This window comes from Pseudopodoces humilis, chromosome 20, assembly GCF_049639895.1.
Source record: "Pseudopodoces humilis isolate 2021_Gansu_Grassland_sample_001 chromosome 20, ASM4963989v1, whole genome shotgun sequence".
Lineage (NCBI taxonomy): Eukaryota > Metazoa > Chordata > Aves > Passeriformes > Paridae > Pseudopodoces > Pseudopodoces humilis.
This window is the reverse complement of record NC_142219.1, coordinates 498,818-515,858: the sequence shown is the minus strand read 5'-3', so window position 1 is coordinate 515,858 and position 17,041 is coordinate 498,818. Positions and strand designations below refer to the sequence as shown.

At 45.0% G+C, this 17,041-nt stretch overlaps 1 protein-coding gene across 13 annotated transcripts in view; it reads right to left on the bottom strand.

The window, feature by feature from the left end:
- RIMBP2 (RIMS binding protein 2) overlaps nt 1-17,041 on the bottom strand; it is a 100,533-nt gene that overhangs the window by 24,586 nt on the left and 58,906 nt on the right. For 7 of the 13 annotated variants that reach the window (XM_088065103.1, XM_088065104.1, XM_088065102.1 and 4 more), the window contains 4 exons: nt 12,962-13,012; nt 11,726-11,746; nt 7,704-7,908; nt 1,050-1,201 (listed from right to left, as the gene is read on the bottom strand). In XM_088065103.1, the coding sequence (XP_087921229.1) occupies nt 1,050-1,201; nt 7,704-7,908; nt 11,726-11,746; nt 12,962-13,012 (429 nt within the window). The remainder of the gene's footprint in view (nt 1-1,049; nt 1,202-7,703; nt 7,909-11,725; nt 11,747-12,961; nt 13,013-17,041) is intronic. The other 6 variants (XR_015774235.1, XM_088065109.1, XM_088065111.1 and 3 more) reach the window with 2 other exon arrangements.

The following is a 17,041-nucleotide window of genomic DNA, read 5'->3' as shown; positions in this document are numbered from 1 at the left end:
AGGAATTCCCACTATACAAGAATCCAATATTTTGTTGAATATCCTCAGGCTTGTGATCCATTTAGAAACACTCTGATTCCATCAACTTTCCCATTTTCAGTGTCAATGAATATTACATAGACAGAAAGTATGCACACAGTGGCAATTTATTTACTCCTGTAAAGACTGGGAAAGGGATTTTGTGAAATGAGGGGTAAAATCTGAAGATCATTTTCTCGTGGCTATCTGCCCATAGCAACCAGGGTATTTAATAGAAAATAATGCCCTTCTACAGAGTCTCCAGAATTTGTTCTATGCAGTTTTTATATTTAACATTTGTCCTAAATATTAAAAACCAACTTGTTATGGCCCCTTTGAAAAGCTTTTCTGAGCTTCCCATTGGATTTCTAGTGGAATTCCACTGAAAAGCAGAAAAGCTTCCTGAGAAAGGAGGAACAGAACCCTTCAAAAGTATGACTGAATACAAAATGTAGAGTTGAATGACTTTAGTGACAACACCCTGCAATTTCACTTCCATTTTCCAGGCTCAGAATGCTTTAGGAGGAGCAGGGGAGGCTGTGAGCAGGTGGTGTGTGCCCTGCTGCAGGGGGAGATTCACACACCAGGAAAGCCAGGCAGGAATGAGTCCTGCAAAAGGAACCATTTTCCTGTCCCAGCACCCTGGGGCACAGCAGGGAACTCCTGCTCCTTCTGCCCCAGCTTTTGGGAGCTGGAACACTGCTAAGCTGCCTGCCAGAGCCCTGCCCCACTGCAGAAATGCTGCTCTGCCCCCTCCCAGAGGCACTGAAATGCTCTGAGTGCATCATGAGGCCTGAGACCTTCAGAGAAACTCCAGCTCCACACACCTGATTTTCACCCTGTGTAACTGGGACATCAACTGCAGCTTCTTTGAGAATATCCCACTGATGGTGCTCCTGAGCTGCCTCAGAAAATGAGAACATTCCTCTCTTGGTTTTTCCAAAGCAGGTGGATCAACCTGCACAGCCTGCTGGGGCAGAGAAGGCTCAGCCCTAAATCACTTTTCTGTAAAAAAATTCAAAAAGACTCACGTCTGAATCAAATCTGCATCTTGGGGTCCCAGATCTTGACTTGGACAGGAATGTGGGTTTGACAGACAATTGTTCTGGTTTGTCTCCAGATATCTGAAGGGGCCGGATAAACTCTGAAATCACACAGCGACTCCCAGAAGGGCTTTCATGACCTGCCAGTGAACAGAACACACACCAGAATCAGGAATGGATCTCAAGCAGGAGCACTGCCAACACACAGCAGAAGGTTATTTTCCTCTCCTGTTTAAAATCCTCCAGGAGGAAGGCTGTGGTGGGCAGACTGCAGAGCACAGCTCAGCCTGCCAGCTCCCGGCTCCGGTGAATTGCCGGAGTCAACAACACGTAACAAAACACAAGGCACAAAGTGAAGGCATTTTCATTCCAAGGGTCCAAAGGTGAAGTTTCCCCCAGTGAAAAGAAGCCCACGTTTGTTCTGAGCCCCTTGGGATGTTTGGGGAAGCTCTGTGACGTGCTGTGAAACACACCCCACACTACAGAGCTGCTGATGGAACCTCGGGCTCCTTCAGGGACTCTGTCACACACTGGAAATCAGGATCAAGTCATACATCTGCCTTCTAAAAGAGACACCAAAATGCTAATGATCTACTTGGCAGGATATCCATTTTGCAATGAAGTTGTTTGACTTTTGGCAGGCAGGAAGGAGCACCTGCTTCATATTTCTGAGGAGCTCCTCACCGATAGCAGCACTAAAGCACATTAATTTGATCCCAGGGCCATCTCTCCAGTTTCTAAAACATGGAAACTAAGACTGAGCAAAAGGGAAAATCTCCAAAAATCCTTTTGGGCTATTTTTACTGTGCTTTTTAAAAACAGCTTAGGAGAAAGGAAAAGACAGATTATATTGAACAGGCTCACAAGAGGCTGAACACGCAGCTCCTCCTGACTCGGGTGAAAACCAGAGGTGAGACAAGCAAAAAGAACAACAGCATCGAGGCTGCAGGAGAGACTAATAAAGCTGAGTAAAAACCACTTGTACACTTTACCTTTCACTGTTAGCTCAGTCCCCAAAGCAGGTGGAAGCAGGAATTGTGACCTGAGCTGGATTTCACCTGCAGGCTGAGCAGAAGCTACAGCAGAGCAGTGAGCTGCTGACACACCCAGATGTGCACAGGGCATTCTGCCTCTCATTAGCATAATGAGCCTGTGCTCTAATTTTTCAGGCCCTGAAAAAGGCTCAGCATTTCCTCTCCTGTTCTCCCAGAAGTCTGGACAGCAATGTTTTTGTTACTCAATTGCAGGAGTCCCAGTCCACATCACCAGGAATCATCAGAGGAACCTCTTTGTTCACACCCCGGAGGACAATGAGCTCCAGGAATACCATCAGGGGCTTGTTCTGCTGGGCTCATTAGGCCAATATGATTAATTTTCTCTGCATCTCTGTAATTTACAGCAGGCCAGCTGAAGCACATTGACAGCAGGGAAACATATAACTCACCACACAAAAGATTAATTACAACCAGCCCCACTCAGAGCAATCCCCAGGCTGGAAAAGGGCACATTTCTTATTCTTGGAACCTTTCTCACATCTCTCACAGAAAAGTCCTCCCCGTTCAGGAACCTTTAGCCAATTTAGCTCCTTCTGTTTGCTGTTAATGTGTTTGCCATCTCAGCCAGCCAGCGCCAAGCTATAAATAATTGGGCCAACTGTGATTATTCATTCAAAGGAAGCCTCTGGCTGCTCTCAGACCTCCTGCATTCTCCAGGCTTTGTTTCCAAATTGCTGGCACTAGGTACAAAATGTGGAGGAAGGTGCTAGGGCAATGCAGCCCTTGCTTTGTAGCCATATAGGACAATTGCCAGCACACACCACACACCATCAGGAACTCCAGGAATACCGAGATGCTGGAAGATATGGATCTGTCTTATTTTTTTCAGGTGGAAAATAAGGTACATAAAATTCACCCCGAGTCCTCAACACACAGGAGAGAAAGGTGTGTGGTGGCTGGGCCTGTGTGAAGGGGATCTCTGGCCCCAAATAATGACACTCGTGCTTTGAAGAACCTGCTGTACTCTGCCATCATTATTGATTTCAATAATTAGTGCTGATAACTCCACACAGCCTCCACCTCCCTGCCCAGCAGAGGCTCTGAATATCCCACAGCAAGAGCATAAATGGAGAGAACAGATTTCTGTGTCAGAAATGTGCCCAATCACTGTTAGCAGTGAGCTCCTGGGTATTCTGCAGAGGAAGGAGCTTTTACAGAGGTGATGAGACAAATGTCCTGTGTAAATTCATGTGGTTCTAGGTCTGTAGAGCCACAGCTGGAACACAAACATCACCAGGTAATGCCTTTGCAAAACAAGAAATCAGAGCAAGGCAGCCTCAGAGTGCAGGAAGCACATTGCTCCTGAGGATGTGTGATCTCCTGAGCGTTCCTGGGGAGGAACTCTGCTCCTGTTGTCCACACAGCAGCACAGACAAAAAAGCTGCATTTAAAACCTGGCCTGTTCACCTCCAAAAAAAGCAGCTGAATAAACCTGGTTCTCTCATTCACCCAAGGCAATTACACTGAGGGCTCTGGGCTTGAACAGCAGAATGACAAGGAGTCAGAGCTGCAGACTTTTAAAGCTTCTTAACTGGAAACTTACAAAAAAAAAAACCAAACAAAAAACCCTCAGTAAAACACCTTTCCTTTTACATTTTCCCTCTGGAAAAAAAAAAAAACAGAGTTAAAAATAAAATATACAAGAAGTCAGCTCATAAGAACACACAGCAGCATTTAGAAATGTCTGGGGTTTTTTTCTTTAAGTATTAGAGAAGAACCTTGTAAAGCCACAGGGGTTTTGTCCACGAAGTCTTTTTAAATCCATATATGCTTAAAATGGCCTTTATTTTCCTATGACTGGAAAATATTTGTTAAGGAAGTCTGAAGAACAACCTACCAAGGAAAAAGGAAGAGCACCAGATCTAATTTAAATGTTTCAGGAGAATTAAATCTGTCCATACTTGCATTACAATTAGAGTCTCCATTTTATTTATTGCAATTGCTGATTCCATATGGACTACCTAAATTATCTAGAAAGACCATTTAAAATGAGCCTTTTAACTGATGAATAATAAATCTTAAGGCTTCTATATCTGATGGTGACATTATTGTACCCTTAAAGTGAACTTTTCATGCTCTAATCTATCCTGGCTAGGTTTATTTCATTTCCTGATACATTCAAACATCACCAATTAAGGCAAGGCAGCTGGTCATAAACTGATTTAATTTCCATCATTTGCTTTGCTTTGAAAGCTGTCCCTGTGTTCCCTCTCATGTTCTTTCTTCCTTACACATAATAAAAATAATACACTTCTGGTTAGAAGAACTTGCTGTACTCTACCATCATTACTGAGAAAGGGCTGATTTCAATAAATAGAAATCCTGCCCACTTGCTCAAACATGACTTTATTGTTATCAGTGCATTCACACTGAGGATAAATGTTGTCCAAGCAGTTCTGGTGTTTAGACACAAGTGCTGCAGGCCCTGAATTCCAAGTCCCATAAAAATCAAAAGGTTTTGAGAAAAGGTTTAGAGGGGAAGGCCCTTAAATGCCTTGGCTGCAGACCTGGCTGTGTTTGCTGTGGTTTTACTCAAGGGTTAATTGGGAGATGTCAGCTGGGCATGTTTTGAAGTTTTTAAAAAGCTTTTTCCATTAGCATAAGTATAAATCAGAGATTGGCTGGGTACCCAAAAGGTGTTTAGCTGATTTCCATTTCTCATTAAATCAATCACAGTGATACAGGCTGGACCTTCCCTTCTGCCTAAAGGACAGCTCAATACCTAATTACCTTTCCTTTTAAATTAATTGTTGCTTTGAAAATCCTGTCCTTAGAGACATGAGGAGCTATTGCTGTGGGTATCAAGGAAATTTCTACCAAATTCTTCTATCAGGAAATGCCTTCAGAATTCTGCATTTGGTGCCTTTAATGCCCACCCAGGGAAGCCTGGAGCTCCAGAACAGCCTGAGCACCACAGGGAGCTGCCAGGGGCTCCAGCCCTGTCCAGGAAAGCCAGGCACACAAATCCTGAGCCACTGGAATGAGACAGGGCTGTCACCTCAGCTGCTCCTGCCCTGCTGTCACACGGAGCTCAGCACCTTCCCTGACCGCAGGGAAATGCCTCTGACCTCCAGCCCCTGAAACCCAGAGCTCCTCTGCAAGCCCAGGGAGAAAGGAACAAACAGGGACACTGAAGCAGGAACAAACTCAAACAACTTCGGGGGCATTTGTAACGAGAACAACCTGACAACTGTTCTTCTTCACAGGACAGCTGAAGTGATTCCAGCCTGGGTGGTACCGATCACACATGGAGTAACACACACACTAATGTATGATTGACATGGAATAACACACACTAATGTATGATTGACATGGAATAACACACACTAACGTGTGATTGACATGGAATAACACACACTAATGTATGATTGACATGGAATAACACACACTAACATGTGATTGACATGGAATAACACACACTAACATGTGATTGACATGGAATAACACACACTAATGTATGATTGACATGGAATAACACACACTAACATGTGATTGACATGGAATAACACACACTAACGTGTGATTGACATGGAATAACACACACTAATGTATGATTGACATGGAATAACACACACTAATGTATGATTGACATGGAATAACACACACTAACATGTGATTGACATGGAATAACACACACTAATGTATGATTGACATGGAATAACACACACTAACATGTGATTGACATGGAATAACACACACTAATGTATGATTGACATGGAATAACACACACGCTAATGTATGATTGACATGGAATAACACACACTAATGTATGATTGACATGGAATAACACACACTAACATGTGATTGACATGGAATAACACACACTAACATGTGATTGACATGGAATAACACACACTAATGTATGATTGACATGGAATAACACACACTAATGTATGATTGACATGGAATAACACACACTAATGTATGATTGACATGGAATAACACACACTAACGTGTGATTGACATGGAATAACACACACTAATGTATGATTGACATGGAATAACACACACTAATGTATGATTGACATGGAATAACACACACTAATGTATGATTGACATGGAATAACACACACTAATGTATGATTGACATGGAATAACACACACTAACATGTGATTGACATGGAATAACACACACTAATGTATGATTGACATGGAATAACACACACTAATGTATGATTGACATGGAATAACACACACTAATGTATGATTGACATGGAATAACACACACTAACATGTGATTGACATGGAATAACACACACTAATGTATGATTGACATGGAATAACACACACTAATGTATGATTGACATGGAATAACACACACTAACATGTGATTGACATGGAATAACACACACTAATGTATGATTGACATGGAATAACACACACTAATGTATGATTGACATGGAATAACACACACTAACATGTGATTGACATGGAATAACACACACTAACATGTGACTGACATGGAATAACACACACTAACATGTGATTGACATGGAATAACACACACTAATGTATGATTGACATGGAATAACACACACTAATGTATGATTGACATGGAATAACACACACTAATGTATGATTGACATGGAATAACACACACTAATGTATGATTGACATGGAATAACACACACTAACGTGTGATTGACATGGAATAACACACACTAACATGTGATTGACATGGAATAACACACACTAACATGTGATTGACATGGAATAACACAATCTAAGGTGATTCACATGCAATAACACACAATCTAATATGTGATATATGTAGAAGTTGTTTTTAAGTGTCCTCAGGTAACCTCTTGCCTTGATCTTTGTAATTTTCCTATGAATAATGGATCGTTTACAAAGCTGTGCACTTGGGAGAGCCGTTGCCTCTGGCAACAGGAGATGACCTGGTGAAAGTTCAGCACAGATCTTGGATAAACACACACTGTTGACTCTGCTGGGGACTGCCAGTGTAACAACATCAATACAGATGTAAAATAATTCTGTTGTTTTACTTTATGTTCTCCATTTCTCTTGAAAATATTTTTTTGCTTTATGAAATGTTTTACTTTCAAATTCTTATGGAGAAGAGCATAATTTCTGTTGCACAAATGAAACTGAGCCCAATCCATTTTCATGTCTGTCAAAACACTCCCTTCAGTCTCGCCACCGCCTACCCAGCTGTGCTGAAATGGTTTTTATCTAATGGCCAATGCAGTGTGTGGGGTCTCTGTGCTTTCTTTCCCCATTAACTCCTCCTTCAACAGGAGAGCAGACCTGCTCCTGTCCCTGCCACGGGGAGGGTTGCCAACAACGCCTGTACGTGCAGACACTCTTCCTCTCACAGAGAGCTGTATTTTGACATGAAGAATATGGGATTTTAACACTGAACAGGCTTCTTACCACCACACTCAACAATCAGAGAGGATTTTGCTCCCAGCAGTGCCCAGATGAAACCAGAACAAGCTCAGTGGAGGCTGAGGAGATGCTCTGGGAATGGGAAGGTGCCACCAGGAGTGGATTCTCCATCCCGTTTGCGCGGGGAGCTCCGTGTCCATCCCACCCTGCAGCAGCACAGCGCACTGCTGCTCCTTACCTTTGCCTATGGAAGTGGCAATTCCATTCATCAGCTGGGACAGGGATTTTCCAGGAGCCCCGGCCAGGCCCGGGGGTGCCAGGGAGTTGCTGCTGAGGAGGTCGATCTTGCCCGCCTGCTGCCGGAACCGCTCCAGCTCCCGCGACAGGAGGTTAAACTGCTCGCTCTGCGTCCGGCATTTCTCCTCCAGCTCCCGCACCTTGGCCTGCAGGACACACAGCCACTGCCACAGCCTGCCTGGCCAGCTCCTGGGGCCAGGACAGGCACAGGAGCTGGGAGCCAGGACAGGCACAGGAGCCGGGACAGCCCCAGGGCTCCCTCCCAACTCCCACCCGCGCAGAACGCGACCCACGCGCGGATGGGGAACGCCGAGACCATCTCTCCTTCCAGAGGGGAAATCCCTCATCTTACACCCTGGCAGTGCTGAAACATCACTGCCAACAACACCTGCAAGGAGATCCTACAGCTTTGAGACTTCTTCGCACACCTGAATGTCGGTTTTGTGCGCTTTCCCAGCTTTCTCTAAAAACCAGGTGTATCTCTGAGGTATCTCTGCCCATCTTCTGCTATTAAATTGACACTTCCTAAATTGCTGCTTTAACATTTGTCAATTAAAACCCAACAAGAGCAGAAAACCCCCAGTGGCTCCTGCAGAATTTGGGCCCAGCCCCTGGCTGAACTGCCCTTCAAACAACGCTGCTCACTGCAAATCCAAACCACAGCGAGGTGCTGCAGGCACCAGCCACGAACAGGCTTTGGTGAGCCTGGGAGAAATCCCAAAATGCAGCAGTTTTGTTTGAATTAAAGGCATCAGGCTTCAACACAACAGAACCTAAAAGATCAGTGTCTGTTGTGAGCTGGGAATCTGCCTAGCCAGAATGAATTCTGAATTGCTGGTGATGGATTCACCACATTCCCTGGCTGGAAGCCGAGACAAAGGGCAAGGGGAACTCTGCAGGTTGCTCCAGGTTTGACTCCAAATGTGCAAAGAGCAGTGAGGACACTACAGCACAAAACCCCCTTTTATCCAAATCTGCACATTCACTGGGCCAGGTAAATTAAGGGGATAATAATGGATCCAGGTCTGGTGAACAAACATCACCTTCCCTCATTAAAAACCCCTCCTGTGCTTGGGTAAGCAGCTGTACTAACAAAGGAGGTCTGGCTAGTAATTAAAGTCACTCAACTGAACTAAGAGTTCTGCTTTTTTTAAAGGAAAAAACCATTCTCAGTTTGTGTAAGAAAAACTGTACATTTTATATATCAAGAAAACAACATGTATTATGTACCACCTATAAAAAAGGTCCTAGCTAAAGGAAAATACTTACAGCACCCAGAAGAACCCAAAAATCCAAATGTCTACTCTACAAGATGGTACTGTTTGTTCCTGTTCTTGTAACAAATACGTTTTTTAAGTCAGTGTGAATTTTAAATATATAATTTCTTTGCATTCATAACACACAAATTAATTTATTTCTGCACAAGAAATCTCAGGGTATCCATCTGATTAATTATGGAACGAAGAACAGCAAGAATCAGACATTGTGGGAGTTTTACACAAACATGAAATGTTTGGGGTTTTTGTCTTTCATTTTTTATTTTTTCACTGTGCTTTTGAGCAAATGAAATGTCAGACTTTGCTGCTTGTTAATTTGCTGCATGAAAATGGCATCAATGCACAGTTTCAAAAGGACATTAAGCAAACAAAGATGAAAACTGGCTTGGGTTTTTTTTGGTCCCCACTTTCCATTGGAAAGCTTAAGGATGAGCTATTCAACTCTCTAAGAATATTAATAACCTTTCCACAAGCAGCTATGGAAACTCTAGCACAAAAAAAAAAAATAAAATCAATCACAATCCAGACCTCAACAAGGAGCTGAGGCTGCCTTAAAAGTATTTTTGAAAAAGTATGAATATTATTATTAACTTAAAAAATTATCTCTATTGCAGTAAATGCCTTTACTGCTGTGTTTTTAGTAGGGTGGTGAGTTAGAAGTGAGCACAAAGCTCATTTTATAAAGAAAATTTGCCATGAGAGCCATGATTGAGCTACCAGGAGGCATCCCCATGCTCATCCCTCTTCCTTGACTCCAGGCACATGCCAGCCAGCCCCAGCTCACTGCAGAAAATCTACAAATTTGTGTCTGACCCTGCAGAGCCACGTGTGCTCACAGCCCCAGAATTGTGAATTTTCACCCTGTGCCGTGGTTCCTGCCATTTAATCTGTGCTCACAGCCCCAGAATTGTGAATTTTCACCCCGTGCCCAGGCTCCTGGAGCTGGAGCTGCCCTAGCAGGGGCTCAGGGTGTTCCAGCTGTGCCACAGCTGGGCAGGTTCCGAGCTGGATCCGAGCTGGATGTGCTGAGCTGGATCTGAGCTGGATGTGCTGAGCTGGATCTGAGCTGGATCTGAGCTGGATGTGCTGAGCTGGATCTGAGCTGGATGTGCTGAGCTGGATGTGCTGAGCTGGATCTGAGCTGGATCTGAGCTGGATGTGCTGAGCTGGATCTGAGCTGGATCCGAGCTGGATCCGAGCTGGATCCGAGCTGGATCCGAGCTGGATCTGAGCTGGATCCGAGCTGGATCCGAGCTGGATCCGAGCTGGATCCGAGCTGGATCTGAGCTGGATCTGAGCTGGATCTGAGCTGGATCTGAGCTGGATCTGAGCTGGATGTGCTGAGCTGGATCTGAGCTGAATCTGAGCTGGATCTGAGCTGGATCCGAGCTGGATCCGAGCTGGATCCGAGCTGGATCTGAGCTGGATCTGAGCTGGATCTGAGCTGGATCTGAGCTGGATGTGCTGAGCTGGATCTGAGCTGGATCTGAGCTGGATCTGAGCTGGATCTGAGCTGGATGTGCTGAGCTGGATCTGAGCTGGATCTGAGCTGGATGTGCTGAGCTGGATCTGAGCTGGATCTGAGCTGGATGTGCTGAGCTGGATCTGAGCTGGATCCGAGCTGGATCTGAGCTGGATGTGCTGAGCTGGATCTGAGCTGGATCTGAGCTGGATCTGAGCTGGATCCGAGCTGGATCTGAGCTGGATCTGAGCTGGATGTGCTGAGCTGGATCCGAGCTGGATCTGAGCTGGATCTGAGCTGGATGTGCTGAGCTGGATCTGAGCTGGATGTGCTGAGCTGGATCTGAGCTGGATCTGAGCTGGATCTGAGCTGGATCTGAGCTGGATCTGAGCTGGATGTGCTGAGCTGGATCTGAGCTGGATCTGAGCTGGATCCGAGCTGGATCTGAGCTGGATCTGAGCTGGATCTGAGCTGGATCTGAGCTGGATCCGAGCTGGATCTGAGCTGGATGTGCTGAGCTGGATCTGAGCTGGATCTGAGCTGGATCTGAGCTGGATGTGCTGAGCTGGATCTGAGCTGGATCTGAGCTGGATCTGAGCTGGATGTGCTGAGCTGGATCTGAGCTGGATGTGCTGAGCTGGATCCGAGCTGGATCTGAGCTGGATCTGAGCTGGATCTGAGCTGGATGTGCCGAGCTCCCAGTGCCCTGGGAACCGAGGCAGGCTCCATCCATGCCAGCCAGACACTGTGCACACAGCACAGGTGAGATGATGAGCAGCTTTCCAGGTGGCCAGGTGTGAATTCAGAGCCCTGGGGAGCCCCTTGTGCTGCGCTGGTGCCCCTCCCTTGCAGCAGCCGGGTGAAAACGTCACGGAAAACATTAAACCTCTGCTCGGCAAAGGAACAATCTGAATTCACACCAAATCCACACAGCCAGAAAGGTACAACCTGCAGGGAACTACCAAACCATTCCTACTGGGCATGCTCGTGAGGAATTGACTTTGAAAACCAGGATCTGAGTTCTCATTAAACCATGCCAAGGTTAATTTCTCGTAGCAAATCGTCCTGGATTTGGTGATTTGGTATCAGGCTGATGAATGCAGAGCATGCTCGCAGAACAATGGTTCCAGCACGCATCCCATGCAAGCTGAGGCAGGGCTCTCGTGCTCAAGGGACAAGTGCAGGACTCAGGACAGGGAGAGGAGAATTTATGCCCTAAAATACCTGCATGCTGTCCAAGGTGTTCTGGATGAAGTGCAAAGCAAGAAATCCCAAACAAGACACAGTAAACAAAGAGATGTGAAATAAACAAAGAAACAAAAGCAGTTTTGAATACTTTCTTTACATTACAAAGCAAAGTCCATTAGAACAGCTCCACGTGTGAAAACATGCATTAACACAAACCACCTACAGAAACCCACACTGCTGCTGATCCCAAACTGCAAAAGGCACATTAAACAAAACGCTAAAACATAATGTGCTCGTGGCAAGAAAAAGCAAAAGCTTTGGAAATCTTGTTGGGGTGATGCAAATCAGAGGCTGCAGACACATCAGCTAAATAAGAATTGTGCTCAGCTTGAGGGGGGTAAATAATCTCTTGCCTGTCTTATTTGTATTTTCCTGTATCATATTCTTTCCACCAGGCATTAAATCATAACTGCAGCTTATAGTCTGGGAGCTAAACAAACTTAATATATATAATGATAATGAAAGCCTATGAGCAAAACACATTCTGTGGGAATATTAACTTTTACAGATAATAATAAACAAATACTTTAATTTTGGGGTTTTTTTTAAAGTTGATCAATGCACCAGAAAAAAAAAACACCTTTCACCAAGGCATGGCCAGCAAATACATACAGAAATACTGTGGGAAGGTAGAAAGATTGGGAAGCACCTTTAGATAAAAGCAAATTCTAAATGAAACATTGACAATGCACTTGCTATTTCCAATCCATATTTTTACACGTTCTTTAAGATACGTACATTAACACTTAAAACCATTTAATGCCTTTTCCTCAGGGAGAAAAATTAAGTGTCCTCTTTCCAGCACACCCTTTGAAGGCTTTTTGAAGTAAATTCTCAATTCTTTCCTTAGGTTTACAATTTCTGGTTCTTTAACATGTTGCTTTATGATTATTAGACAGTATTTAATTAGGAACCCTAGGTAAGCAATTGGTATTTCCAGTCTAATAAATTAAAATCCTCATCATTAATCACTCCCTTTAATAGTATTTTACAAAAAATGGTACCAAAAGAGAAACATGCATCACTTCCAACAGCTCAGCTCAATGCACTCCTAACTGCACCATAAATCTTAAAGGATGCAATTATATCAGAAGAGAAAGAAAGCCCCTCTTTGCCTCCCTGAAACGTTCCCAGGTGATGACACTGTAAATGATCCTGCTCAGAGGGGATTTTATATCCCTGAACAAGCCCAGGGAACACAGAGGATCTTACCTCTAGCAACTGAACTGCTCCTTCATGTTCCTTCTTAGCTTCAACCTGAGCCTTGTTTCGGAGGAAAAGGAGAAAGGGAAAAAGGGAGAAGGAGGAAGAAGGACAATTCATTAGTCATGCCGTGTACAACATGCTGCAAGCACACAAAGCTGTCCCCAGAGCTGCTTTCCATCCAGCAGGGGTGGCTGTGCCAGCTCTGCCCTGCTCTCCCTGCCTGCAAATCGAGGTTTATTTTGGGAGCCTGAGTCTCTGCGAGGCTTCAGAGCGGAGCTGGAGCATCACAACCATGCTCAGCACGCTGCCACACCAGCTCAGAGCTCCTGGAACCCTCCAAATTCCAACCAAAATGGACCTGGACCCTGACCCTGCAGCCCAGCCTCACTCCTGCCTGTACTCACCAGGAATTCTGTACTCACCAGTCACTCTGCCTGTACTCACCAGGAATTCTGTACTCAGCAGTAAATCTGTACTCACCAGGAATTCTGTACTCACCAATAACTCTGTACTCACCAGTCACTCTGCCTGTACTCATCAGTCACTCTGTACTCACCAATAACTCTGTACTCAGCAGTCACTCTGCCTGTACTCACCAGTAACTCTGTACTAACCAGTAACTCTGTACTCACCAGGAACTCTGCCTGTACTCAGCAGTAACTCTGTACTCACCAGGAATTCTGTACTCACCAGTCACTCTGCCTGTACTCATCAGTCACTCTGTACTCACCAATAACTCTGCCTGTACTCATCAGTCACTCTGCCTGTACTCAGCAGTAACTCTGTACTCAGCAGTCACTCTGCCTGTACTCAGCAGTAACTCTGTACTCAGCAGTAACTCTGTACTCAGCAGTAACTCTGCCTGTACTCACCAGTAACTCTGTACTCAGCAGTAACTCTGTACTCACCAATAACTCTGCCTGTACTCAGCAGTCACTCTGCCTGTACTCAGCAGTCACTCTGTACTCAGCAGTCACTCTGCCTGTACTCAGCAGTAACTCTGCCTGTACTCATCAGTCACTCTGTACTCACCAATAACTCTGCCTGTACTCATCAGTCACTCTGCCTGTACTCAGCAGTAACTCTGTACTCACCAGGAACTCTGTACTCACCAGTAACTCTGTACTCACCAGGAACTCTGTACTCACCAGTAACTCTGTACTCACCAATAACTCTGTACTCACCAATAACTCTGCCTGTACTCAGCAGTCACTCTGCCTGTACTCAGCAGTAACTCTGTACTCAGCAGTAACTCTGCCTGTACTCACCAGTAACTCTGTACTAACCAGTAACTCTGTACTCACCAGGAATTCTGTACTCACCAGTCACTCTGCCTGTACTCACCAGTAACTCTGTACTCACCAGGAATTCTGTACTCAGCAGTCACTCTGCCTGTACTCATCAGTCACTCTGTACTCACCAATAACTCTGTACTCAGCAGTCACTCTGCCTGTACTCACCAGTAACTCTGTACTAACCAGTAACTCTGTACTCAGCAGTAACTCTGTACTCACCAGGAATTCTGTACTCACCAGTCACTCTGCCTGTACTCATCAGTCACTCTGCCTGTACTCAGCAGTAACTCTGCCTGTACTCAGCAGTAACTCTGCCTGTACTCACCAATAACTCTGCCTGTACTCATCAGTCACTCTGCCTGTACTCAGCAGTAACTCTGCCTGTACTCAGCAGTAACTCTGTACTCAGCAGTCACTCTGCCTGTACTCAGCAGTCACTCTGCCTGTACTCATCAGTAACTCTGCCTGTACTCAGCAGTCACTCTGCCTGTACTCAGCAGTCACTCTGCCTGTACTCAGCAGTCACTCTGTACTCAGCAGTCACTCTGCCTGTACTCAGCAGTCACTCTGCCTGTACTCAGCAGTCACTCTGTACTCAGCAGTCACTCTGCCTGTACTCAGCAGTAACTCTGTACTCAGCAGTAACTCTGCATGTACTCAGCAGTAACTCTGCCTGTACTCAGCAGTAACTCTGTACTCAGCAGTAACTCTGCCTGTACTCAGCAGTCACTCTGTACTCAGCAGTAACTCTGCCTGTACTCACCAGTAACTCTGTACTCAGCAGTCACTCTGCCTGTACTCAGCAGTCACTCTGCCTGTACTCAGCAGTCACTCTGTACTCAGCAGTCACTCTGCCTGTACTCAGCAGTCACTCTGTACTCAGCAGTCACTCTGCCTGTACTCAGCAGTCACTCTGTACTCAGCAGTAACTCTGCCTGTACTCAGCAGTCACTCTGCCTGTACTCAGCAGTCACTCTGTACTCAGCAGTCACTCTGCCTGTACTCAGCAGTAACTCTGTACTCAGCAGTAACTCTGCCTGTACTCACCAGTAACTCTGTACTCAGCAGTCACTCTGCCTGTACTCAGCAGTCACTCTGCCTGTACTCAGCAGTCACTCTGTACTCAGCAGTAACTCTGCCTGTACTCAGCAGTAACTCTGCCTGTACTCAGCAGTCACTCTGCCTGTACTCAGCAGTAACTCTGCCTGTACTCAGCAGTAACTCTGCCTGTACTCAGCAGTCACTCTGCCTGTACTCAGCAGTAACTCTGTACTCAGCAGTAACTCTGCCTGTACTCAGCAGTAACTCTGCCTGTACTCAGCAGTAACTCTGCCTGTACTCAGCAGTCACTCTGCCTGTACTCAGCAGTAACTCTGCCTGTACTCAGCAGTAACTCTGCCTGTACTCAGCAGTAACTCTGCCTGTACTCAGCAGTAACTCTGCCTGTACTCAGCAGTAACTCTGCCTGTACTCAGCAGTAACTCTGCCTGCCAGCAGGGCAGGACGTGCTGGCCCCTGCAGCACCAGCCAACACGTGACAGCAGGTAGTAGAAAGCCTTGAGTCATCCATCACAAGTTTAATAAAAGCTCCCCAGAGCCTGGGCTCTGGATAAATGATGACAGGAGCTGCATCCATAGTTATCTCTCCTCAACATCAAACTGCCTGGTATTAAGGTTCTCTTAAGGGAAAAGATCATCTGAGTCCCCATCAACACAAAACCTCCATGGACAATATTGTGTTCTTCCTTCTAGCCTGAAAAATCTGATCAGTCTGTGCATGTATTAAAGAGAAAATGAGCTTTTATTTCTATTCAAAACGTGACAGCAAATGCACGGGGCTGCAGCAGTGACTGGCTGTGCTCTGAAGGGCACATTTGGGGGGTTCAGCAGCAGCTCTACAACATCCCCAGATGTGCTGTGAAATGCCATCCTGTCACTGCCCACACCTTCTACTTCCCTTTGGAAATACTTCTTCAAGTGAAGGTGACTCCAATAAAAAAAAAAGGGAAAAAGGAATTTAACAGCCAAGTACTGGGTCCATTGGGAGGCACCACATTTGAACATCCTGTTTAAACTGGCAGTGGCGTGTTACAGTTCCTTAGCTAACAGGTTTATTTAAAATATTTATCTGCTGAGCTTGTTGCAGGGGGTGAAATACCAAAGCCAGCACATGTCTGTCACATCAGCTCAGCACAGGGGCTGCAGGGAGAGGAGAACACAGATTTGTCTCCTGCTGCCAGTCCAAAGGAGGATTTATTAGAAGAATGTAATAAAAATTAGCAAGAAATGATTCCTTCCTTTGATTTCTTTTCTTTGCCAGGAAATTTAAGACCAAAATTTATGAGGCAGTTCTAATAATAACAGCTGAATATAACTAGAAATGGCATTTTGCAGTGTGCCTAAGTACGCTTATTGAGAAAGACTAAAAGAAAATTAACTGGAAGATTTCATTTGGTCAACTACAGCTTTCTATTTCAAGCAACTATATTAGATACATCTTTTATTCTGCTGAGAAGGTCCCTCCAATTCTCTACCAAATTACCATTAGCAGCATTATTTCTGTGTTTTAATCTAGTCCAGCAATTGGAAAAATCAACATTAGCACTGAGACAATTGCAGCTTTAAGTGACTCTGGCAAGACTGAAACTCAGCATCATGGTTTTTGTATTACAATGAATACTGAGAAATTGCAGCGTGAAAAAAAAGTCTTAAAAGTGATTTGTGAATTAGAGAATGACCTTGGAAATGAGGTTTTTAAGCAACTGTTCAGTTTCTGTGCTGGGCTGATGCT